At 46.4% G+C, this 25,704-nt stretch overlaps 2 protein-coding genes across 3 annotated transcripts in view; one reads left to right on the forward strand and one right to left on the reverse strand.

Moving 5' to 3' along the window:
* The window catches only part of LOC116853810 (rab3 GTPase-activating protein catalytic subunit), a 35,733-nt gene that overhangs the window by 7,796 nt on the left and 2,233 nt on the right, over positions 1–25,704 (reverse strand). The gene's annotated exons all lie outside the window — the stretch shown is intronic.
* LOC116853812 (vasorin) lies at positions 278–25,703 on the forward strand. Its single transcript, XM_032835056.1, has 7 exons — positions 278–1,082; positions 20,110–20,984; positions 22,155–22,470; positions 22,750–23,330; positions 23,691–24,123; positions 24,210–24,386; positions 24,496–25,703. The coding sequence occupies exons 1-7, from the start codon at positions 1,079–1,081 to the stop codon at positions 24,777–24,779; spliced, it is 2,670 nt and encodes an 889-aa protein (XP_032690947.1). The 5' UTR covers positions 278–1,078; the 3' UTR covers positions 24,780–25,703.

Raw genomic sequence — 25,704 nt, forward strand, 5'->3', positions numbered from 1 at the left:
ATATATATATATATATATATATATATATATATATATAGATATATACGGGAAGAATAATATGATTGGCCCACATATAAATCTGGTTGTGCCGATCAGATTCCGCAGTAAAATATTTCGGTCCCAATCGTATTTGGTTGTTCTGACACATAAATGGTAGCAGTAACATACATGTAAGATTATTATCATTCACATTATAACGAAATTTTATTTAAAAAATGGTTTCTTTGACCATAACTTGTAGTAATTATTTTTCTATGTGATTATAATTACAATTACCAAATTTTTTTTTTCAATAAATCACCTAAGGATTCTTGCTATCGCGGCTAACTTTTTTTTTCTATGCAGGCAACAACGTATTTCAGCGATACGGGGAGCATAGCTGACGTTCACTCCACGGAGCATATCCTTGGAACGTACAGGATAATGCTTGAGGAACGATTTCAATATCGCCGGACCGACAGAAAGACGACATCCAGCACCGGACCTGGACGCGGCAAGATTGCCAAGGGTCAACTCCGCCCTCGACGAGGTTTTTTCGTTGGCGAGAGCGCCTCGTCGAGACGCTTAAATATCCTAGCCGGTCCGCGAGGCCTACGCCGCGGCTGCCCTACCACGGAGCGTTGCTGGCACGAGACAGGATTTCTTTGAGGGGGCCGAGGACGGACGGCCGTGCTCGGTTCTTGCAGTCGACTTCAAGACCGCGATGCGGCCGAGCTAACGGTGAAGAGAAGCCGACGCGAGTCGTCCCACGTCCGCCGCGCTTGATTCTCGAGTCGGGATTCGTGCCGAAGTACGGACGACGACCGGATTTCCGGAGTTTTGTTTTGTTCTTCTTATCATTCTCCCCCCGTTTCTTCTTGCTCCCTCGGTTACCCTCCCGCATGAGATGATCGATTCGTAGAGGGAAGAGCCGCGTTCCGTGGATTCCCGCAACAACCTCGACCCGACCCAAGCTGTGCACCTGAAGAGCCAATACGCTCGCGTGTCCAGGTGTATTTCCTGCGAGGTGCAGCCGGACTTCCTGCCTCGGCACACCATGGCCCAAGCTGCTCGCTCGTAGAGGACAACACAAGCAACTATGAGTGAGTAGTGAACCTTTATATGTATATATATATATTTCTTTTTTCTCTAATATATCTATTTTCGTCTAAAAAATCCTTTTTTCTCTTAACATTCGCAACTCTGCGAAACACACAAAACTGAGTATCTCAATTTCCGCCCATAAATTTCAAGCGTGAAATTTCACGTGTCGTTTAGACAGGCCGACAATTCAGCCACGCGAGATAGGATTAGGAAGATAGGAAGTGGCGAACGGCCGCTGATTTGTATTCCGAATTTTCTCAGCTCATTAAATGTCCGCCTAACGGTATTATTAGTTTGCCCGCGGTAACGGGTGAACTACCTGGTACGATTATCTCGAGGCGCCGGGCCAAGTGAACCTGTACCATCTGTTCTTGTAGAGGAAGAAGCGGGAGAGCGTACGGTCAAAAGTATAATTTTTCAAAAAGACGCTCGTCGACTCCCACGGACGCGTGCGCTCGCGAAAAAATACATAAGCGAAGTTTCACGCGAATTCACCGCGTCGCTTTTCAAATCGGTTACATTTATTAAGTTGCATTCATCCGCGAGATTCACTTGTTTCACGACAATAAATTTCATGACATACAGAAAAGCGCGTAAGCAGTGAGAAAACTGACCGACTACCGAGTTATCTTGGAAGAAAGATCATCGGCTGTGTTCGGCCAATTTGCTCACTGCTTACGCTTTTTTGTGTGTGCTATCCCGCTGTACTCCGAAGTCGCTGAAATCCAAAGTATTTGGACTTGTTCCCTTCCGAGCCGGAGGAACGTCTGTTTGTACGACTCGGCGTTCGCGCGAATACCAGCTATACTCTTCCATGAAACTATAGCCGCGTCGCGCGTGGCGGCGGACTCTTCGAAGGGTTAATGCACCTACGCGCGTATCTTACGGCTATCGTCTTCAACGTACACCGTCCGTCCGACCTTGAATCGCACTATAGATACCATGTACACGTTGTACATGCCGGTGTACCTCTCGTAACCAGACGGGACGCCGAATAGTGTCGGCGCTACGCTCGAAAAGTCCACGCTTCACGTCCCGCGTTTAATACCATTTGCGAGGCACAAAGTCGAGGACGAGCGCTCTGAGAATGTTCGAGGCATTTACCGAGGACATTACACTCTCCGCCGAGGAGGAGGAGGAAGAAAAAAGAGATTTCATTTTTCCTCGTCAGTGGAAAGCGATCAATCGATCGGAAAGTCGCAGCGCGATTTATACAAGTCGAGAGAGCGTCGAGGTTTTTGCGGAGCAGCGCGGGGAACGCGCGGAATTCCTTAACGTCCAGGTGCGACGGACGATACGAGATTATCGGCGCTCGGAAACGCTATCAGGCCACTTTGCATAAAGTGGACGAGACGATCCGGAGAGGAGAGGATCGCGAGGAGAGTGTTCATTTCCGCTCGGTCGATCAGTAGCGACGTATGAGCGCGGTATTCGCGCAGACGAATGCGATGTTGCGGCATGAAGATATGCGAAATTCATATGCATGATAAAAGGACGAGCGAGTGACGGAGTAAATGAGAAGATAGAGAGCCGAGGAAAAAATCGAGCAATGCACTTCCTCGATTCATCGCGCATCCTACCTGCATGAATTGCATCGTTAGCCCCAGACTATACTTTGTTTCAATGCTGGTTATTAATATCCGCTCTTTTGCATTCCTCGATTATTTGTTTGCAGAACTTTTCTGTTTTTGAACAACGAGCAATTAATAAAGAGGAGAAGAATAAACAAAACTACACTCAACAAAAAAATGTTAAGTATGTCATCGAAAATTCGCATAATATGGCAATTTTAACGTAGTAGAGGGGATAATTTCTCTAAAGTGTACCCGTCAGAAAGGCGACTAGTCTGGAGTTAAACGATCTATTCCATCGTGTTGGTCGTTCCGCAAGGCTTTACGATGTCACGCAAACATCGCGCACATAATCTATTCCTGTTTCTTTCATATATTTATATTACTATTATTTATTATTCTTTTTACGCTTTTATGACACGTACCATGGCGACGAGTTTCCGAAGACGCTGGGATTTTCGCGCGTGGTTCGACGCAGTGAGGATTTTGGGTTGGGATTCGGAGATTGCACGCGAACGTAACGTTAAACGCGTCACGGTCAGTCCAATGAGAAAAAATCGGTGCATATGGTAATGCCGTTCTGTCCGGCAAAACGCATTACTGAGAAATTCTCCGAGATATACCCGCGAGCCGGCCGACGATGGTCCGTTTGTCCGCGAGCCGTGACCATCCGACCATGGTGCTCTCCTGCCTTGATTCCTGCGTCCCACCCATTACTCACACTTCCGACAAATCGCGGCAGATCTCCGGATCAACTCGTCTGAGTCGAGGCGCATCAGGATGCGAAGCATTAGGTGCAAACGGTTTGTCATGTTTGTCGGACAAAATAGAAAACTAATTTTTTTTAACGATTTAAGTTTTTTAACGATTTTTACGAATAAAACGATCGACGTCTATTCGATATTTTATTCCAGACATCTAACACCCAAAAATACATAATCTCACCCTTCGCGGAATCTTCTTATATGACCTTGAGAGGATAACTCTAAAACGAAAGGAAAAATTCTAACATTCCAAAAAAGGGCTTTAATTGCAAAGTGTTATTTTCTGTAATTTCATACTCTAAACGGAAACTTTTACCGAAAAGTTGGAGTTAAAAGTAAGAAGAATATGGAATCTTCTAATGAAGACAAATAGTATTGTATTCAGAATATTTTCCTTTTGGTTTTGGAAGAACCCTCTTGAAGCCATATATAAGAAGATTTCGCAAAAGATGAGATTATATCTTTTTTGAGTGAACGAGAGAACTTCCTATTCTTCTTTTAATCCAAACTTTCTATGACAACTCAATAGAAAAACGACAAAACTAACCTGATACAAACACAATCACAGGAAGTCGTATCGAGCGATTTCAAGCTTGAGTGGTTAAAGGAACTCTCGCAAAATTATACACTTTGATTTCATCGCGCAAAGGTCGACGTTAAGTCCTGGCAAATTCGAGCGAGTTTTTTGCGCGTGTGTGAGCGCGCATGGGACAATCATGTACAGTGTTCTGTTCTTAAACCGCAAATCGTGGGGAGGAAACAGTCGTCATTGTTGCGGGAACAGATGTCAACTGCGCGTTGTCGCTCTTTAACGAGCCGCGGCTCCTTTACGCCAATTGCAATTAATGAGCGCCATTGTTTGAGGTTACCGTTTACACGGTTAACGTGTACATCTGAGTGTGACTCTTTGCTCTCCCGTCAGATCGTGACAGCCCGATAATTTTTCTGGTCGTACCGGCGACGATTAAAGTTAACGCGGGCCAAGTGCATTAATTAACACTCGAGCAACCTACTCGACGCTTGATCGATTATAAAGATTTTCTTTGACGTTTTCGCTGAGCAGAGATCACCTTCGAGTACCGATCGAGAAATTTATCCTGAGTAGAAAAATATTCAGGAAAAACTGCTTACTAACCAGAAACTGGCCAGTTTTTGCAACCATCTCAATAATGAATGAATTTTAATGTGAAAAGATCTCCTATCTTCTGAAATACAAGTTTCACTTTTACATTGAACAATAAAATATAATATTTTAAACCATCAAAATTACAATTACGAAAGGGCCTGTGAGAGCTAGGTGCAAGAAAGAAGTGCACAAGTTTATTACACCTAGCTCTTTATTTATCTTTCTTCCACCTATAAGCCCTTTCGTAATTGTAATTTTGATTGTATATCTTAGAGACTTTTTATTTATTAATTTTGTAATATTTTAAAATGTAAAATCGAACGATGAAAACATCGGACAGAATCTTGTGCAAAAAAATTATTTATTTAGAAACTGACTAATTTTGTCCAATTACTGGCGAAGCAAACATCGTCTAAATTGGCTGGAAACCAGCTAGCAATCAGGATTCCTGGCCAGTTACTGGTTAAGAAGAGCCGCTCTTTCTACTTGGGGCAATTCGAAGGAACCTTCAATGCCGAGGCGCCGCGTGCAGTCCGAACGAGCGCGAGCAGGTTTCGTTTGCGCTGCGCCTTGCAATTGCGTGGCGAGAGTAAGCAATCGCAGTCTCTTCACGAGCCTTGTCCGCGAGGAAACCTTACGAACAGCCGCGAGCCTGAAACTTGCAATCGGGTTTGCATTTTAGAAAGGCACGTGCACCAGTGCGCGCCGCACTGCGGTCGCGTTTCTCGCATACTTCGCGCAAAGAAACCGCGGCGAGCCGAATTGTTCAGCGCAAAGCCTTCGTAGGGATTTCTCTTTCGCACCATGAACGACAGTCAGATCAACGGACGTGAGCACAACGCAGGACTGACTCTATCTCTGTCAGAAATTGCGAGTCGTCTCGCCTGAGTGCGAATCACTTGCCGCACGATTTCGCCTCTCGAAGCTCCTTCATCTGCATACACGCATAATATCGAAAGTCCAGAGACGACGAGGAAAGAGTCCAATTGAATTCAGCGACAGAAGAATATGGATGAGAAGATGAAATGATGGAGGAGAAGAGGAAGGAGAATATGGATGAATAGGAGAATCAGCAGGCCAAACGCTACGAGAAAGAGGAGTTGGACCTCTGAGAACTCGACGGAAAAATATGGCCGGACGGGCGACAAAATGTCAGAAAGAGTGTCACCCCGGCGAATCTCACGGACTACCCGTGCCGAGATTGTCTCAGAGAGGAAGCCCTCGAGGAAGAGTGTCACCTAGAACGACCTAACCCACATCCCAGAGGCCGAGAGAAACTGAGTTAGGCGCGGAACGTCGCGGCTCTCATTTCCGCAAGCGCTTCTTAACTTCCGCCGAGGCGCCTCGCCACCGCCCGTTTCCGGTCATGAATCAATCGATCGGTCTACAACAGCCTCCGATATTCTTGTCTGCTGCTGCAACTTCTTCCTAGTATACGCTACTCGAGGCTGGACGGGAAATCACGGCGCGATAAACTTCGAATTACTTGCCACGGTTTCGGATTATCTTATTTTCGCTACGATTTATATAGAATTTCAGTCAATAACTTTCGAATAAGAGAAGGAATTCGATAAGGAATGGCAATATTATTGAACATAGAAAGACGATATTAAAAATAAAGAAAAGATCACTTTCACCGCGCGACTGCAGAAATTAGCCGCGACTGAAGGAACATCACGACGCGGCGCGCGCCGGAGACTTCAATGCTGGGCTAACACGATCCGGTTCTACGGAGGGAACACACCCGGCTGCTCGACTACTGCTCACTGAGAGAACGAAATGGCTGATCTATCTAAAATTATAGTTACTTCTGGTCTCAACCATATTTTTTGGTTGTTCCAACACGAAAATGACAGTAATAACATGCAAGTTTATAGATGAAAACGGAAGAAAAAACTGCGGCAGCAAGAATCTGTCCATGATAGCTAAACCTCGCGATAATATATGGGTTCCTGAAATCACATCTGCCAGTAGGCGTATGTTTAATTATAACATCAATATAGTAACAACAAAAATTTGCATTACAGCGGCAAATTTTTAGTCGTAGCAACAAATATATTTTCAATCACGATTAGCCGCGGCGGTGAAATCTTCTGTTTTCCGTGTATCACTAACATTACAGTAGAATTTAACTAGAAAAATAGTTTTCTTGACTATAATTTGAGACAATTATTTCTCCATGTGGTCATAGTTACAAATACCAAACATTTTTTTTTCTCAGTACGACGGAGTTTTTGAAGGTGGCAATTAGGTGTGCGGCGGGCTAGCTTTTGTTTTCTCGTTATTGTGTCAGCCGGCTTCTGGTCCCTATTGTGCGACCGTTCTCACGGCCTGCGATATAAAGTAAAGCGCTGTCATCCTCGTCGTCGTCGTCGTCGCCGCGTAACGCAATTCGGCGGGCGAGTACCTCTTCGCAAAACTGACAATGCGTGCGAAAGACACGTTCGTTTCTACTTCGTGAATTCCCGCGCGCGATTTGTGCCAGTAGGGAAGCGAGTCGCGCGGGCCAGTTGTAAATTAACTCGCAGCGGTCTGCGTCGCTATTAATATTCATTCATGCCGACGATGCTGCGTCGAGCCGGGCTGAGTTCCTATTCGCCGATGTCTGGTCGATCAATCAGGAACCAAGGTTCGCCAACTTCTGCCAGAGCGTAACGGTTTCGCTTGAGGTTCGCGCGCGGGTCAAGTGCTGTCGCGATACATCGCCTCTCGGCGACGTAATTGTGTTGAAATCCCTGGGAGACTGTGTTCTCGACGACGACGTTCCAAAGGGACGCAGGAGAGAGAGAGAGAGAGAGAGAGAGAGAGAGAGAGAGAGAGAGAGAGAGAGAAAGAGAGAGAGTCGGTGATCTCATCAGCGAGCTCCATTCACGTGTCCGCTGTTCTTGCTTGTCGAAGTCGCGTGTGTAGCCGCCGTCGTTCGGCATTGTGCAATTAAGCAGAGTTGCTCTTAAGAAACGCAAAGCGAACGTCATCCTGTTGGGGACCCGCGGGGCATCTCGCAGCTTGCGAAAGCACATGTACAATACGACGTAGAAATGAGGAATCGAGAGTGGCGTTCGCGTTCTGCTTGAACGTGATCGCCGCGTCGTCACGTTCTCTTGCCACTTTGTCCAGTTGCTCGTACATTTTCGTAACAAAATAACACGTTCCTACACACCGCATGTTTGTCTACGACGGGAGAAACTACCCAATAAAAAATTGGCCAACCGGCATTTCCGACCAAATTCTGAGCAATTTTTACATCCGATCAGGATATTCAATGTAATTTCTTCAGATTGACCGATCAAACAACTCAGAACCGATATTTCTCGTCGGAGTTCGGTGGACGTCTAATTGCACGGAAAAAAATAATTTGCTGACCCAGCAAATTTTCTGCTGGTCTAGCAAAATCTTTTCGTTATTATATGGATAACAAAAAGATTTGCTAAAAATACTAATCATTATTTGCTGGATATAATTTGCTGAATCTACAAATTATTTTGCTATAAGAATCACGATGGATTTATTATAAGCAGTTGCAGTTTTGCTCCGATAGCAAATAAATTTGCTAAGGATACATTATTTTGCATCAATAGCAAATTAACGTGATTCTTAGGACAAATATACTCAACAAATTTTTTCTATCCTGACAACAAAACTACTTCTGCTCTGATAATGAATAATTTGTAAAATTAGTTACGTCAACAAAATTTTTTTGATATCACTACGAATATGCAGTAGCAACGACGATTTTGCTAAAGGAGCAAAATTATTTTTCTTCTTTATCTTTCTATTTTGTGTGGAAATGAAAATTGAGCGGAAGTATCTGTTAGTTTTCCGAGATAATTTCTCTCGGTGTGGCTCTTTACGTGTACGGATCGCGAGCTTTCCCCGGTCGTCGTGTGCCAATTTGTCGATCGGAGGAACCGACCGCTTACCTCGGCGGGAAAATATTTCGCGACTCGGCGGAGCACGAAGGCGACGACGAGAAAGCACCGCCGATCGTCCTCACTCGGATGATCGCGAACGATCGCGCGGTAAGAAAAGGCGATCGGAGATTATCGCGACGAAAAGGGAGCATTAGGATCGGGACATTCTCGAGTGAAAACGAGCGTCGATCGAGCGCGGCCGGCCGTAACGATCGGCGATCGCCGGAGTACGATCGACGGATTAAGTCGAAGCGATATACCCCGCCGAGCGGAACGAACCGCCGCGATGCGCGTCCCGCTGTGTCATTTGCCCGGAACCGCGTAATGCGCGCGCGAATCTCTCGCTCGCTAATGAAGCCTAATTTATCGCGACGACACGACCGTTACTCTTACTCCAGGCTCCTCCGAATCGTCGGAGCAAACCGTCCGCGTCTTAATCCCAGAATGATCCTTGTGATCGGACATGACAGCCAGAAAAGATATATATAATTTCATCCTTAGTGTCAATCCGCTCATGTCATGGCCTCGAGAAGATTCTTCTTCTGAAACCACATGGAAAATATTCCAACGTCCAACATAAAGAATTTTACTTGCGAGGTGTTGTTTTCTTTTAACCCTGCAAAAACTTTCACCGAAAGAGTATTCCTCTTCTGACGAAGAGGAATAACGTGCTCAGAATTCGTTCGAATCTCTCGATGAAAAGGAATATTGTGTTTGGAATTTGGTTTCAGAAGAATTCTCTTGAGATCGTACGTAAGAGGATTCTACTGAGAATGAGATTCGATTTTTTTTTTTATTAAATTGCACTTTTCGCAATTTTATCACCGCCTCTTCTGGAACAGGTTCTCTCAAATGTTAAATACTAGCCAAGACATTGAGGATCGACTGGACTTCGCACAAGGAACAATGTTCGGCGAAAAGAAACACATCGCGACGACCTGCCTCTTCCTAGCCGGAGGCCGTGAAACGTTAATCGCCATGGTCGATTTCGAGCCGCTCGTTTTTTTTACGAGGCGCTCGGTTGATCGCCCCGACGAAGGCGGCCACGACCCGGGCGTCTCCACGTGTAACGAGACGCATGGGCGAAAATGCAACGAACCCGGCCGTTAAATCGCACCGGAGGAATTCGTGTCGTCGGATCGTCGGTGAGATGGCTTAATCGTCGCGTCGCGAATTGCACCACGCCTGAGAATACCGCGGATTTACAGAAGCAGAAACTGGAGCGCGGGTAATTTTTCAATTGCCCACCTCTCCGCGCATGCGTTCTCATAAAAATCATGAACTTTCGCCGCGCGCGCATGGCGATCGCGCGGCGCGTGTAATTGAGGTGTTCGACGGATAAACGAAGGAACTTGCTCCAGGAGAGTTCCATCATCTCTCTCTCTCTCTCTCTCTCTCTCTCTCTCTCTCTCTCTCTCTCTCTTTGTATATTTGCGAGACAAGCTCAGAGTTTTACGAGAGCCGGCCCGAAGGGGAAATTGCCGGTCTCTCGGGACTCGTTAAAAATCACGGAAATATACATATAGGCTCGAGTGAACCATAATAATAACCGCATTCTTCGCGAGTGCGCGTCGTTCGCTCTGGAATGCGACTGTCGATACTTCTCAGGCCTCGCCCTTGAAAGTATCAGCTCAAATTCTGGTGCAACGCAGATGCAGATGATTCAGAGACAACAACGGGTTATTTGTCCGACTGATCGGTGATGTGTCACCGGCGAGAAACTACGCGCGGCGATCCGCTCGAGGGAATTTCGCGTCGCTCGTCGGTCCGTTGGCTACGTACATGTGCGTCCTGCGAGATGGAGCAGGTAACAGTACTTAGATAGTCGGTTGGCATACTGTGCCGACTGGTAGCGCGAACCGTTACAGGCATATGGAAAGTTCGGCGGGTCGTGAAGCCGCGGCAGAATGCACGCCGCGGAGATTCGCGTAAAAAACCGAGGAAGACCGAGGACGAACGCGAGAAGATTGCGTCTTGGACGACAGTCCGGGTATTGGCAGTCCGGGCACCGGTATTGGCACCTGGACTGTCTCTGAGAGCAATCTTGCGTGCTGAATTGGCGTGCCGTGGGCGGCAATTAATCGACTGTCGACACGTGTCTACGTGTGTCGAGTGCCTCGTCGACGTCAACGTCGAGTTGCAGCCTTAGGCGAGAACGGCCGAGTACAATAATAATCTCCGAGGTAAAGTGCGCGCCGCTCGATGAAACGGTACAAATGGCCAGAGAAAAAAAAGATGAAAAAGGAGAAGGAAAGAGGCGCGGCCGACAGGCGCGAAGTGTCATCATCGGGACTCCCCGCGGAATCTCTGCGTCGGCCGAGGATGCGTCGTTGCTCGCAAATGTCGAGGGACGGGGTACGCGTGAATTCGCATTGGAAATCGCAGTGTTCGACCTACGCCAACGTGTGAAGACCGACACGGTGACGTTTAATAACAGCGATAAGTCTTATCGACGCTTTCGTTTTCAGACGGGGAAAAAGCCACGCTTTCTGCACCCGTACACTCGAGGTACACGCGGGTGAGAAGAGAGAGGGAGGGAGGGTTGGAGGGAGAAACGGCATCGTATTTAACGGCGATTGCGGCAATCTAAATTAGAGCAGATGCAAAGTAGGCGCACTTTCTCCGTATTTGCTTAATTCGACGCGATTCCGCCGATAACGCCTTCCACAGCTAGATGAACCGCGGCTCCTGCCGGCGATTTCGCTTACACGCTCTCCTCCCTCCTCCGCGGAGAAATACAACTTATAATTAGAAAATTACGAAGTAATTAAAAGAGCATGTACGTCGGAACGGCACTGATTGCAGCAGAGCGGGATATATTAATGCAGGCACACGATCGCATAACGTGACCGCTAATTTTTGCCATTATGCGAGCCTCGTCGGTCGAAATTGGTTCGCCGTCCCGCTCAGAAGATACGAATCGTATCGCGGAGAAAGCGCCGTATGCATTAGCCGTTGCGGCGAAAAACGCAGCGTTTTAACGTGGGAACCGGTCGCGGTCTAAACATTGACACGAGCGTTGACCAGTCATTAACTATGCCGCGGCATTCTAATCCGCCGTATCCCGCGAATAAATCTCGGTCAATAATGTATCCCGGTCGTGCGGGCGAGAAGGGGGGCGAGGAAGGACCAGAAACAAACCCAAGGGAAGAGGGACAGGCAGAGAAGGAAAAGAGGCGGTGGGAGAAAGGGAGAGAGAAAGAAAGAGAGAGACAGGGAGAGCCGAAAGAGAACGAAAGTGAAAGGATTGGATTCCACGGCGAGTATAGGTGCACCCGTGCACGTGCACGTGCGCCTGGTCGCTGCACGCGTCTATGTGCACCACGCGAGTCGCCGGAAATGCCGCGGTTAAAATCGCAAAAGCGCGGGGGATCGGTCATGCCGTGTTATGAGAGACGCCTGGATCAATTGCTCGCGTGTTGAAATGCAGAAGACAACAACGTAGAGTCGAGAGGCACAGAGAGAGGCTCGCGAGACTCCGCTTCGAGAGCCTCTCTCTGTGCCTCTCTCTCCTATTTGCGCTCTTGATTCTTTGCACACTGTAAACCATAGAATAAAGAATATCAGGAAGGAGCATAAAGAGAAAATCCTTTGTTAGAAGTGCGAAGGATGTGACGTAGTGAAAGTGAACCAAATGCGACTATCGATATCATGGAATCGAAGTAAATGTTATGATGTAAAATTGTCAATTAATCGAATAGACAAAGATGCGTAAACGGGTACTGAAGAGAACATTATTACAAGTGACTAATTTTATTTCCCTCACCAATATTAGCAAAATATAAATACAATTTTTCTGTTATTCTTTTAAAATTAATATTCCTTCGCTATATACTTCCAAGATATTTAAAGTATACCACCAGACTGTGTTTCCGGTAACGCCACTTATGACGTAGTTCACGTCATCATACTGAACCAATGCAACACAATCGATTACCCACGATATATCGCAACATGCTCCTTCTTGATATTCTTTATTCAATGCTTTATTAAACTCTGGCGGTTACTGAACCCTGCGTTTTTAATGAACTCTGTTCTGCTCTGCTCTGCTTTGTTTTGCTCTACTCTGCTCTCTCTTCCCCTCTGATCAGCTTCCGAGCTTTTCTGACCGAGGACGCCAATCGCCCTTGCCGATCCGCGCCCGGCCGAGAACGTCGCGCACCGCCGGCGACGGCGATTTCTCCGGACGATCGGTCGCATTCCTCGGCGAAAGGTTATCCAACCAGTTCGTCTTACTCGTAGGATGTTGTAACGTCGTGGTGCGATACGACCGACGATGGTCGGCGGGTACTTCAGGGACCAACCAAGCGAGAGCTCTCGCCTCAATGACTAATCGTGATCGCCGCGCGAAGAGGAAGCATCTCCATTTTGGGAAAATCGTCCCGTTAAAGTGTCGACGAATCACCCGTTCGCTTCTTCGCATTCATTTGTCGTTATTGGCGAACAAGGTCACTGACGCTAGGAAGTCCAAGCAGACGATCGTACGTCCGGTCATACCCTGATAACGTCCGCGTGCGCCGATCACCAATCGCCGCCGCATAGCAGGCACTAATTGCGCCCGCTACGAGTTAATTGTCTCGGCGACTTGGCCACGCAATTAGACTCCTGTGTGAGTCGGAATTATCCCTGGACCATTGGCAACGAGCAAGACGCGCTCTTGTACTCAAATATGTACAATTGGCGTCAGAAAGGTTCTCCGACTTTTGTGACGCATCCGTCTTGTCCAACAGAAGAATTTGTCGGTCAAGAATTTTCTTATTGAACAAGACGGATGCATTTCAAAGTCTTGAAAAACCGAACAACTTTTTCAATGCAGATTGAACACAAAAAATCATGCTACATTCAAGTGAGTGTTATTTCGGAAGTTTATACATTCGAGTTCATCGTCAGCATCAAAGTTATTCAAAAGACATTCTGAATCCTAGGAAGTTTAGGACTTCAGCCAATTGCACTGTCTATATCTGTATCACACAATTCAACTGAAAAATTCTCCTCTAACTCTAAATTCAAATTTGAATACTTGGGTCGAGCTTCAAATAATAATTATTAATATATGAGCTTCAGGCTATTGTCAAAAACATATTCTAGATAACAATTATTTAAAAGAGGGAAAGTATATGAATAAAAAATCGCTTTCTTAGTAGTAGAATTTTCTGTGTGTGTGTGTGTGTGTGTGTGTGTGTGAAATCATCTATCGACGATCAGAAAGAGAAGAAATCCGAAAATTCCCCTCATTTGACGAACCGATCGGAAAGTGACGGCTCTTCCGACGAGATCGTTCGAGCGAAGTAAATTGGAAACACGCGCCGATCACTTGGAAAGCTCCACTCGCGGCAATGGAATTAATTGTATGCTCAGGCGGAAGCGCGATTGTCGGAATCGATTGTCCGCGATTCCGTCCGCGGCTAGACGTCAGGACTCTCGCGGTAGCTTCTTTCGCGCGAATCGCTCACGATAGAATCGGTAACGAGCCTCGCGCGCTACAGTTAACGATAATAAGACGCGCTAACGCTAACTGGCCGTGTGCTCCCATTAACAAGTGTTCCGAGATCCAGCGCCGTAACGACGCGGCCAGTTTAATTAATTCATTACTCGCACCCGCGCATTCTCGGAGACCCAAATCGCCCACTGCGCTCTAGAAATTCCCCATGAGCGCGAGATGCTACCGGATATCGAGTATCGCGCGACATGAAAAACCTCGCGAGTCCTTGGAAACCTCGATCGAATCGCGCAGGTGCATGGAAAAAACAATTCTGTTGGTGCAACCGAATTTTCGGTTGCTCAGGGATCAGACGAAAGCTCGGCTGTAGGAACAGAAAAATTCCTTTATGAAGCTTCTGTATAGTCAATTGTTCTCAGTTGCCTTAATCGAGTTCTGATATCGTTGAATGTTCAGACGGCTATTTTTGGTTGTGACAACAGAAATATTAGTTTTCATAACAGAGATATCGCTTCTGATCACCTAATTTTCAGTTGGTTCCTATTTGGTTACACCAACTGAAATTTTTTTTGCGTGTGTGAGGTAACGAAATGTGTGAGGTAAATAAAATGTATGTAATGTAAATGTATATAAATGTAGTTTCGTAGTTTGCACTGTTTTTCTGTTTGGTTGTATTGATAATTGCGAATGTTCAGTAAAAGTACAAATGTCAATGCAAACAAAGGCACCAAACATTACATGAAAAATAAAATAATATTTTCCATTTACAAAATTTGTTGTGTTTTCGAAAGAAGATGCCTTTCCGTACATTGGAAATTGGCATTGGTACTTTCACCCTGCAAAAGCATTTGCAATTCCATGCAACTAAATAAAAAAACAGTGCGAACGAGGAAACTGCATTATGTCGGCATCCCTTAACTCGATCTCGCGGCAATATTTTCCCAGCCTCGCCGGAACTTTTTCCTCGGCGGAGATGGTGGAAAAAGAGTGCGCCGAAGGCGCCATATCCGCTTATCGGGAAAGAGCAGGTTTACATATTTGCGCGGAAACAATCAGATCGTGAGTGAAAGGTCCGCAATGTTCCTTTCGTCGGCCTCGAGAGAGCGCCGGGTTGCGCGCGCTTAGAAGTTGCATGTAGGCGACTCCCCGTTGTCACGAACCCTTTTTAATCCGGAAGTCGATCGCGAGATATCGCGATCGCGAGCGATCGCGGCGAGCCGGCGCGAAAAATGTGAAAGGTGAGCCGTTTTCCCAGATTTTACGCCTTATGGTTGTAATAGCGCGCGCGCGAGCTATGCGAGCGCATATCTCGGAAGACGATTTCCGACGAGACCTATTCGCTAATTGCACGCGAAATCGGCACAAGCGACTGTGTAATTAAAACCGTGGGCGTTAAACAGTTCCTCGAAGCAAATGTTCTCGTTATGGAGGCCGCATAAGCGGCAACAATCGAGATCTCGCGGAGCAGTCATCTTTGTAAACATTTTATTTATGTGAGATTATTACAAAATGGAATTTCTCTTTCTCGTTTTTATTACATGGACGTTCGCTTGATCTTTCTCAGACATTCCGGCGAGCGACACTCACGATCGCCTTTTGCAATGCAATCGGCCTTGACACATACGCGGACTTTCTCGATGCGACATTGTTTTCCCGAAGTGAGCCGCTTCTGATCCTTTCGGAAACGTCGCCTCCTGTCGCACTCGAGGAAAAACATGATAATAGCAACTCTACACAGCTGACAGTTATATGAGTTTTGTATGCAAGATATCTGACAATTATTGTGACACACCCGTTGTGCGCAAGTTGAGCTCATTAAATTGAATACAAGATATCTCTGCCATTTCGCAAACGACTGCATAAAATTTTGAGTTATTAGTTAAAGCAGGTCGGTGAATGATGGCGATGTCTGTCGTAATGTGCTTAAGTCAAACTGAGCAGAGAGGTAATCTGTCGTCATTTCACAAATGACCACGCATATTGTTAGTTATCAATTAAAGAAAATTGATGCGCGATTGCGCGCGATAACGTCTTTTTCTCTGAGTGCGATCGGTCAATCCAATGGGGGGGAAGTAATTTTCAGGTTTCCTCTTTTCGAGCGCGGATCAACGATCGATGTCACGTGCACGCGACATTGTTTCCTCCGCCCGAGAATGAAATAATAGTCTCGCATTAAAGAGTCAACCTACTTTACTGCTACCTGCCCGCGTTCTTGTCCGCGAGCGCGCGAGGCTGCAGTTACCGATGCACCGCTGTAATCACACGCTGAGCGTGATGCACGACATGCACTCGCGGGAATTCGTGCGGGATGCACGAGTAGCTGCAGCTCGTAACGTAACGCGGGCTACGCCGGATGTCGTGCGAGACTGGGGAAAAAGGCTCTCGAAATTCCGGTCGCGATGTCCCGAGATGCTAGAACGGAAATGCGGCGCGACGTATAATTGCCGAACGGTTATTATTACCGCGGCGTATACGCGCACGATGCGTGCTCCATAGTGCGTCGACCCGCTGAGAACCGCGCGCTGTGCGTAGGGAAATGAATTTTTCATCGATTTTCCGCGGCAAAGGATTATCCAACGGCTCGAGGACGTTGCGAGTCTCGTCGTAAACTACAGAAAATGTAACGCGATTGTTGATACGTTTCAACTAAACTGAATCTTTATATATTCGACTTGTTTCGTCCTTTTACTTCGTCGTTGAAGGGTTAAGCTCTGCTTCATTGAGAGCAGGTATGAAATAATGAACTAGTATTGATGCAAAGTGCGTCGACCCGCTGAGAACTGCGCGCTGTGCGTAGGGAAATGAATTTTTCATCGATTTTCCGCGGCAAAGGATTATCCAACGGCTCGAGGACGTTGCGAGTCTCGTCGTAAACTACAGAAAATGTAACGCGATTGTTGATACGTTTCAACTAAACTGAATCTTTATATATTCGACTTGTTTCGTCCTTTTACTTCGTCGTTGAAGGGTTAAGCTCTGCTTCATTGAGAGCAGGTATGAAATAATGAACTAGTATTGATGCAAAGTGCGTCGACCCGCTGAGAACTGCGCGCTGTGCGTAGGGAAATGAATTTTTCATCGATTTTCCGCGGCAAAGGATTATCCAACGGCTCGAGGACGTTGCGAGTCTCGTCGTAAACTACAGAAAATGTAACGCGATTGTTGATACGTTTCAACTAAACTGAATCTTTATATATTCGACTTGTTTCGTCCTTTTACTTCGTCGTTGAAGGGTTAAGCTCTGCTTCATTGAGAGCAGGTATGAAATAATGAACTAGTATTGATGCAAAGTGCGTCGACCCGCTGAGAACTGCGCGCTGTGCGTAGGGAAATGAATTTTTCATCGATTTTCCGCGGCAAAGGATTATCCAACGGCTCGAGAATATTGCGAGTTCCTTCGTAAACTAAACAGAAAACGTAACATGATTCTTCATATTTCGAGCAAACTGAATTCTTATTCAACTTCCTTCGGCACATTATTTCGTCGTTAAAGGGTTGAGCTCTACTTCACTCAGAATAGGCGCATGAAATAATTAAGAGAGCAGAATTTGAATGAGGTTGAGAGACGGCGCTATCGGGAGGTTATTGGGCCAACTGGCGACGGTTATGAGACGCGATAGCCGTGGAAAATCGTAGCGTGCAAGAAAAGCCGGCGTGACCAGCCTGGAGAACGCCTCGTTGAACGAGCTCGAGCCCATAGTCCGAACCCGTTACGAGTCAACGGCCGGAGTGTTACGCGCGATACGTGTCCTCGGCCTGATCTCGCTATCGATAGCCACGCACCTTACGGTGCGTGGATTCTTGCGGATTTATACGAGTATATCGCGCAACTTATTCCGGCTGGTGTGTCACTGTTGTTTCCATTAAAATTCATCGTCTATCCGCCCACAAGTTTAGTCACCGAAATGATCGTTGCGTCATGCCGGGGGAAACTACGTGACGAATTCAAGCCGTGTTCTCACGTATGATTGTAGTCCCGAGGCAAGAGAGAAGGCTGGAATTCTCAATGTAATAATCTTGTAATAATCTTGAGGACTTTTAGAAATGCAAAGGGGGGCGGAGATTCTTATAAGATAGAGAAAGTAACTCAATAAATTATCGCGTCGCGAGCTACTCTGAACGTTCGCGACGTGTCGCTAACTTTTCTTTAAGTCTCCTCTCGTGTTGTAGATCATTTCCGCCGGTTTACTATTACGTAGTGATTACGTCTAACTATCATTAAGATCACCGCTCGGTTTCTCCCGTGAAAGTCCGATTACGCGGCAAAATTTTTGGATTGAAATCTAACGTAACGATCGAATTCGATCGAATTACGGCACGCAATTCTTGCTTCGATTCTGCAGCTTGGCTTGCGCCAAGGAGCTTTCGAGCATGTAATTACAGCCCTGAAAGCGTAATGATAAGTTTCACGTTATTGGTGTGACTTACGCGTCGCGGCTGAGAGAGATTTTTCTCCGATCGTTTCCGCCAGGTTGTAAAATTCGCCGCGAAGTTGGCGCAAAAGTTGTCGAGATCGCGCGGATAGTGAACGGAACCGGCGCGTTTGAGTGTTAAATGTCCCTCGACAGGATTACGGACATTAAAAGAATGACGTTATGCTGGTTCAGATGGAGTTCTAAATGTCACAGATAAAATTTTTTGTATCTGCTAGAAAATGTCCGCGGTACGTAGAATTTACGGTAATAGCAATCTAGCAAAATCTGCAGGCAAACTTATACTCCAATTCTAAGAGAATCGTAAGTCTCGTAACTTGTTCTCGTAAAATTCGTAAGACTTATGAGTAGATTTACAATTCGTTGAGTATCACATGTCGTACAATCACTTGTAAATATCATAAATCACATAAAATTGTAGATATTTACGAGTAATCGTACGACATACGGTACGTATAGAATTGTAGATCTATTCATAAGTTCTTATGAACTTTACGAGAGCAAGTTGCGAATCTTACGATTCTGTTTAGAATTGCAGCATTAGATTCCGTTACCAATTATTAATCTGGCCTCAATCTGGATGTGCGCGACAGAGAGATTTCCTCGCTAAATTTTACAAACAGTTTAAGTACAAATTTTGTCTCTGTCATCGGCATTGATTAAATACAAAACATATGCAATGTCGCAGCATTTGCTAGTCACTTATCTCAGCTAATTTCCCGTATCTAGATAATTTTCGCTGTGTGACTGCAAAGGAAAGAGTATCGCGGTGATTTCTCCTTTTTCTCGGCTTTTTTCTCGGCAGACTGTCTCGCAGCCCTGTAATTAGCCTTTGCATTCGGCAGGTTCCGCAGGTTTGTTGTCGCACGGTCTAATGGGCGATTTCGTTCGCTCGTATATGGGGAGAAATGGATCGTTCTCGCCGTTACCGTAACGACTCCGCCGTCCGTGGGCGTTAACGAACTCGCGAGAGGAAATGCAATCATTTCCACGACCGCTGCGAGATCTGACAATCGCATTCATTGTTTCGGGGAGAGTTTCGGTTTCTCAGGCGGCATTCGACTCGGCATCGACACGACCGAGAGCGTCCAATGAATAAATAAATATTTGGCGCGAGAGAGGCCGTGCATTTTGTAGAACGACACATTCCGGAAGCGCACGGTGGATCTCTTCCGACGCGAACTCCGAGCGAATTTTCACCGGGATTAATAGAACGTTACGCGAAAAACACACACACATGCGCAAAATCGCATGCTCCGTTTCTTCGATACGAGACCAGATGGGGTGATTTGTGCAACAACAACGCGCCGGCAGAAATCAACGGATGGCATTTCGCGTTTGCGAAATCGTTTGTTCCAAGGCTCTCGGTGAAGACGCCTCGCCGAAGGCGTGAGGCATTATAATGAAAAGCGACGCATAATTGCGAGAATGCAAGCCGACGACATTGCGACATGTTTCGCAATCACGCGTGTACCCACGTGCTCCCAAAGGAATCATCGCTTTCTCTAAGAATGGCTTCTCCACATCCGTGTTACTCGAGAGAGAGAGAGAGAGAGAGAGAGAGAGAGAGAGAGAGAGAGAGAGAGAGAACTCGCCGAGCCTGACTCGCATGCGCGAAAATCGTAGCGTCACGTCCGCGTTCCTCGAGAAAAAAAGATAAAGTATCGAGGATTAACGGTGATTCTTTCGAATTTATCAATCTTAAGCCTGCGCGACGCGCTTCCTCCTCGCGCGACAAAGAGAAAAACAAAAAAAATTGATGATTTCTCTGATCCTTTCAGATGCGATTTCGACGGAGCTGTTGCTGCTGCTGGCGGGAGCGTTCGTCGCCATGGCGGCGACGTCCGCCTGTCCCTGGGCGCAGCACGTGGTGGACCTTGAGAGTTCGTGCATCTGCGACTACAATCTGGCGCGCGAGCTCTCAGTGCAATGCGACGTGGTGGACTACGAGCAGTTGCTGTCGGCGATGCGGCGCTTTGCCGCCAAAACGCCCGTCGATCTCTTCTATGTCAACAACAGCACGATCGGCGTGTTGAAGAACGGCTCGCTCGCTGCCTTCAGAATCAACAACATCCAGCTGTCCGGCTGCCGCATCAAAAGCGTCGAGCCGGAGGCTTTCAAGGGCCAGGAGAACCACGTGAAGATCTTGAATCTTAAAGACAACGAGCTCACGGAGATCCCCAGCGTCAACCTGAAGACCCTGAGAAACCTCACTGTGCTGGATCTCTCGATGAACAGAATCACCAAAGTGAACGAAAACGCCTTCGCCAGCACCAAGCTGGTCACGCTGAAACTCTCCGACAATGAAGTCACTCTCGCCGCCGGGGCGTTCTACGGCTTAGAGAGGACTCTGAAGAATCTCAATCTCAAGGGCACGCGGCAGAAGAAGGTACCGGACGCGCTTAGAGGCCTGAGCACCCTGGCCTTCCTCGATCTCTCGCAGAACAGTATACGTGAACTGCCCGGCACTTCCGGCGCGAAAGCCTTCGAGGGTCTCGATTCTCTCACTGGACTAAATCTCGAGAGGAATCTCATACAGAATATCGGCCCAGACGCATTCTACGGTATCAGAAACACTTTGAGCTCTTTGAGCCTGTTGAACAATCTCATTCCGGATTTCCCAACGGCGGCTATCAACAGCGTCTACGATCTCAGAGTAAGTACGATGTTGAGGTAAAGATCGCGGAAGATATAAGGTTCGTATTAAAGCTCCTGGCTCCTCGCATTGTCTATCTCTTTTCAATAACGTCAGAAACGAGAAAATGCATGCTAAAAATTCTTGCGAAATAAAAATATATATCCATAAAATAACACTTACAATCGATTAAACAAATTTGTAAGATATTCCGTGCACTCCTCTTTTGCTCTAACAATCAATAATTTGTAAATTAACATGACATTCAATTTATCTTCTTAACCTATTTCTATTCGGATTAATTTACAATAAATTATTAATTGTTAGAACAAAAGGAGAGTGCACGGAATATCTTACAAATTTGTTTAATGGATTGAAAGTGTTACTTTATGGATATATATTTTTATTTCAATGTATTTTGCAAGAATTTTTAGCATGCTTTTTCTCGCTTCCGACATCATTAAAAAGAGATAGACAATGCGAGAGGCCAGGAGCCTTAATATCTGCCTTCGTTATCTGAAACTTGTCTCACGTAAGATGTTGAGATTTCAGTTCAGAATTAGATCTAAGCTGTTTCCAGTTAAATTATATGATATACTTGTAATTGCAATTTTCAACAAAAAAACTCTCGTCCAACTTTGAATTCAAATCTGAATATCTCACTTGAGATGAGCTTTAAGTAACCACTATTAATACTATTAAATTGTGAAAATATTTGGATTATAGAATATCCCTACTGTGACCTTAAAAAAGCAAAGTTAATTTTAAAATTGCTCTCGTAAAGTTCAAGAACTTATGAATAGATCTATAATTCTATACGTGCCGTACAATTACTCGTAAATATCTACGATTTCATGTAATTTTCGATATTTCCAAGTAATTGTACGACATATGATATGTATAGAGTTGTAAATCTGCTCATAAGTTCTTACGAATTTTACGACAACAAGTTACGAGACTTACGATCCTGCTTAGAATTGCAGTATAAAATTTAGCTTCAAATAGCCATTAATTACTAGTTAAATAACCGTTATTAATACGGATCTAAGAGACTCGACGTTGAAAATGTAAAAATTTAAAACGTAAATTTATCTAATTTTCTTTTTAATAAGGCAGGTTATGAATTTTTCACATTTTTCCGACAAATTTGTTACGATTAAACGAAAGTATAATGAAAATAATATTTCACAGGTACTAGACATCGGCTTCAACCTAATCACCGAACTACCGGTCAACGCCTTTCAAGGAAACCCGTCAATCACTCTGCTGGCAATCGACGGTAACCCGTTGTCCACGGTGCCGGAAGAGGCTCTCGCTCGACTGAACGGTACCCTGCGCGGCCTGAGTCTAGGAGGGCGGTTCCTCGTTTGCGACTGTAGGCTACGCTGGATCGTCGAATGGATCAAGACGAGGGACCTGCAGGTCACTAGCCGCGAACGAAAGCCGCAATTCTGCGGCAGCCCGCATAGGTTGCAGGACAAAAGCTTCTACAACATCGATCCTGATGGTAAATTTAGTAACTGATTCAGAAAATTTAGTCCTTTCCATTCTCAGAGAAAATTAATTGATCTCGAAGATTTAACATTCTCAATTCGAAAACTTCCTTTCTTAAAAAAAAAAAAAAACTGTAAAAGTAAAAAAAGTAAAAATTGTAGTTTTCTCAATCTCGAAATTAACTTTGATGTGTGAAAATTACAATAGACTGTTCCACAATCTAAATGTGTTCTATAATTAACAGTGAGAATCGCAAAACTTGAGCGTAGAACTTAAACGCGATTATTTTCAGATATGAGTTGCGAACGACCGCTCGAGATCGTCGGGATAGGAACGGTGGAGAGCGTAGATACGAGGGAGCCGACAGATACCATAGTCGGCGACGTCGGTAGCTTCCCTCCGACGATTCGACCGACGATTTCCACGACCGAGATGATCACGAGCACGACGTTCTCCACGACCACGGTAACGGTATCGTCTTCAACCGAAGAAAGAAGAACGCCACCACCGACGCCGCCTTCCACTTTTATCCCTACGAGCCGACCGACCGCCGCGCGAACTGGAAACGTCGTGATCATGAGGACCACCCCATCGCCGCCGAAGCAGCCGCAAGATCAGATGCAACAGCATCAACCGAGACCGCCGTTGGTCTTAGGATCACCTTTATACAAGTCGAAATCGAGCGAGAAGGACATCATGGTCAAGGATGTGCTTCGGCAAGACAACGCCGTCATCATATACTGGGACACCGAGGCCACGAATATTCTGGGATTCAGAGTGATCTACCGATTGTTCGGGGACAATAGTTTCAAGCAGGCGCCGCCGCTCGAGGCCAGTGAGCGAGAGTTCAAGATCAAGAACGTACCGTCGCAGGTAGATGCGCTTTCGCGAAGAACTTAACACTTCCAAAGCTACACGGAGAGAATTTTATAGTAAAAATTGTTGTAAAATCTTGTAATGGAGGGATAGATCGACATTCTGTTGTGATTGACTATCCTTTCATCTCATGTGCGTTATTTATATATTTTAGCAACTGAAATGTGCTATTTGATAGTTCGCTGTTTTACCGAAACTTATTATGTTCTTCAGTAAGATGGTGACAGTCTATTTTTACTAAAGACACAGTGAACTTGAAAACAATTTATGTGCAAAGAAACTATAATATTCTCTCCCCCGTGTATCATACATAGCTATACTATATGACTGAACTCTTTCTACTCGTCTATATCGCAGGAATGCATCGTGGTTTGCGTGGTCTCGCTGGAGGAGACCAACATCACGCCAGCGAACGTACCGTACAACCAATGCCGCGAGGTCAGAACGGAGAACTCGCCGACCTCGAACATGGACAAGATCACGATCGCCGCGAGCGCGGCGATTTGCGCCACGATCGTCGTCGCGGTGATCATCTTCGTTGTAGCGAACCGACGTCGCGCTCGAAAGCTGCACACGTTGCACAGCATCGACCAGACGAAGATGGGCGGCCCGATCGCCGGTTTGCCCGTCAACTGCTGCTCAAACGTGGGCCCGACACCGAGTCCCGGCGGGCCTCTGTCGTCGATGGCCACGTTGAGCGCCTACAACGCTCAGAAGGAGTGGGACCAGGTGTCGGCGTATAGCAACAGGAGCATACCGCGGCCGAGGATCTTCCCGATAGATCGACAAGGTAAGACAGATGCTTTCAGACTTCCAAATTCTTCTCAGCCGATATTTTATGTTTCGCCACTTACGACTCACGCAATGTATCTTCAGGGTCGATCACCAGAGCATCTTGCATCGACGACGTGCGCTCCCAGGCCGGACACTACAGCGGTAAAGTGTCCACCCGGTCGATCGCCGACGGCCAATCCCAGCACAGCTTCTCCAACAACTCCACGCGATATTTCGCCAACGCTGCGTTGGCCTCCAACCTCGTCAGCACGAGACCAGGTCGGTTACTTACCATTTAATTATAACTAATCTTATACATTCAATCTACACTCGTTAAGCGACATTTTGGTTTGCTAATGTCTAATGATTAATTTCTGTCGTCGCACAGAACTGCGACAATCGCGCCAGTCGCTCGCAGCCGCCTCGGACCGAATGTCCCGGTCAAACTTCTCCACTAATCATCTGCCACCGCACTCGTCGGCCAGGCGGCAACGACCTCGCTCACGCAACCGTACCTTGGAGCCGAACCCACCGCGACCCGGCAGCCGGTACAGCCTGGCGGACTCCACGCACACCCTCAACAACTACGACGAGAACAATTGGACCGACCACGACATGGACATCTATATGGCTCGTAACCCCACCACGAGGAGCGGCCTCGTACCGCTCTAAAGTTTGACGCATCGAGACGCAGTAGTAGTCTCGAGATCTCGTCGTTTATTCTTGCTCAAGCATGTTCAAGTGGAGCAGCCGACCCGAGTCGCGACTGTTTTCGTTCGTACGGCGTTCTAAGCTGAAGCGACGTCTAGCGAAGTCTAGATAATATCAACGGTCGCTCTGATCGAGGACAGAAAGTCTCGAACGCGTAAAGTGTGAGGAAAACGTTCATTACAATGTCAATAATGTATCTTTGTACGACTTTGTATCAAATAAGTCACGTGCTGAAGAGCACCCTCAATCTATTGTTAGAACTCTTAGATAGATAAGTAGACCGATAGTTAGATAGATTCAATATCTCGAGGTAACATCTCTTCGGCGCTTAACACGCACGAAGACTGCCTGGCTCCGATTGCGAACATCGACCGCTAGCATCGCGGCAGGTATTACCGTGTAATGCTCGCGCGACCAGCGCAAACGCAAATCGAGCCAGGTCGAGAACCGGCCTTAGATATATGTACATCCCTGTGTAGCTCTAAGTAAACCTTACGTAAGTGTACTATTTCATTACCGGATCGTCGACGAAGCGGGCGAGCCGACAGCGCGCTTCCGGCCGGCTCGAGAGTTCCGGATTAATCGTAGCGCGATATCTTCGCACGACGGACTCGGCGATTCCACCCAAAGACTGCGACATCGAAGTGTCTGTCTCCGGAGAAACGCCACCGCGACCAAGCGTACTGACATATCTTGTGAACGACGTCGATCGCTCAGTAGAGACGAGACGCGAGGAGAACGCGACGAGGAACTTCAGAAATCTTCCCTTGACTCTACCTTATTTTATAACACGTATATCCATTCGTGTGCTCGTTGCCGTCGACGACGAGAACGACTTATCGTCTTTGGCGTACTGACGACAAATAAAAAGACTTTCGCTACTCAC

The sequence above is a fragment of the Odontomachus brunneus genome, unplaced genomic scaffold, assembly GCF_010583005.1.
Source record: "Odontomachus brunneus isolate Ranch 3 - 2012 unplaced genomic scaffold, Obru_v1 Obru_scaffold_006, whole genome shotgun sequence".
Classification (NCBI taxonomy): Eukaryota; Metazoa; Arthropoda; class Insecta; order Hymenoptera; family Formicidae; genus Odontomachus; species Odontomachus brunneus.

Bases quoted from the DNA above. Each gene is read 5' to 3' on its own strand.
- LOC116853812 (XM_032835056.1), top strand. The intron at 24,124-24,209 runs GTAAGACAGATG...ATGTATCTTCAG, and splicing joins CTTCCCGATAGATCGACAAG to GGTCGATCACCAGAGCATCT. The intron at 24,387-24,495 runs GTCGGTTACTTA...GTCGTCGCACAG, and splicing joins CCTCGTCAGCACGAGACCAG to AACTGCGACAATCGCGCCAG.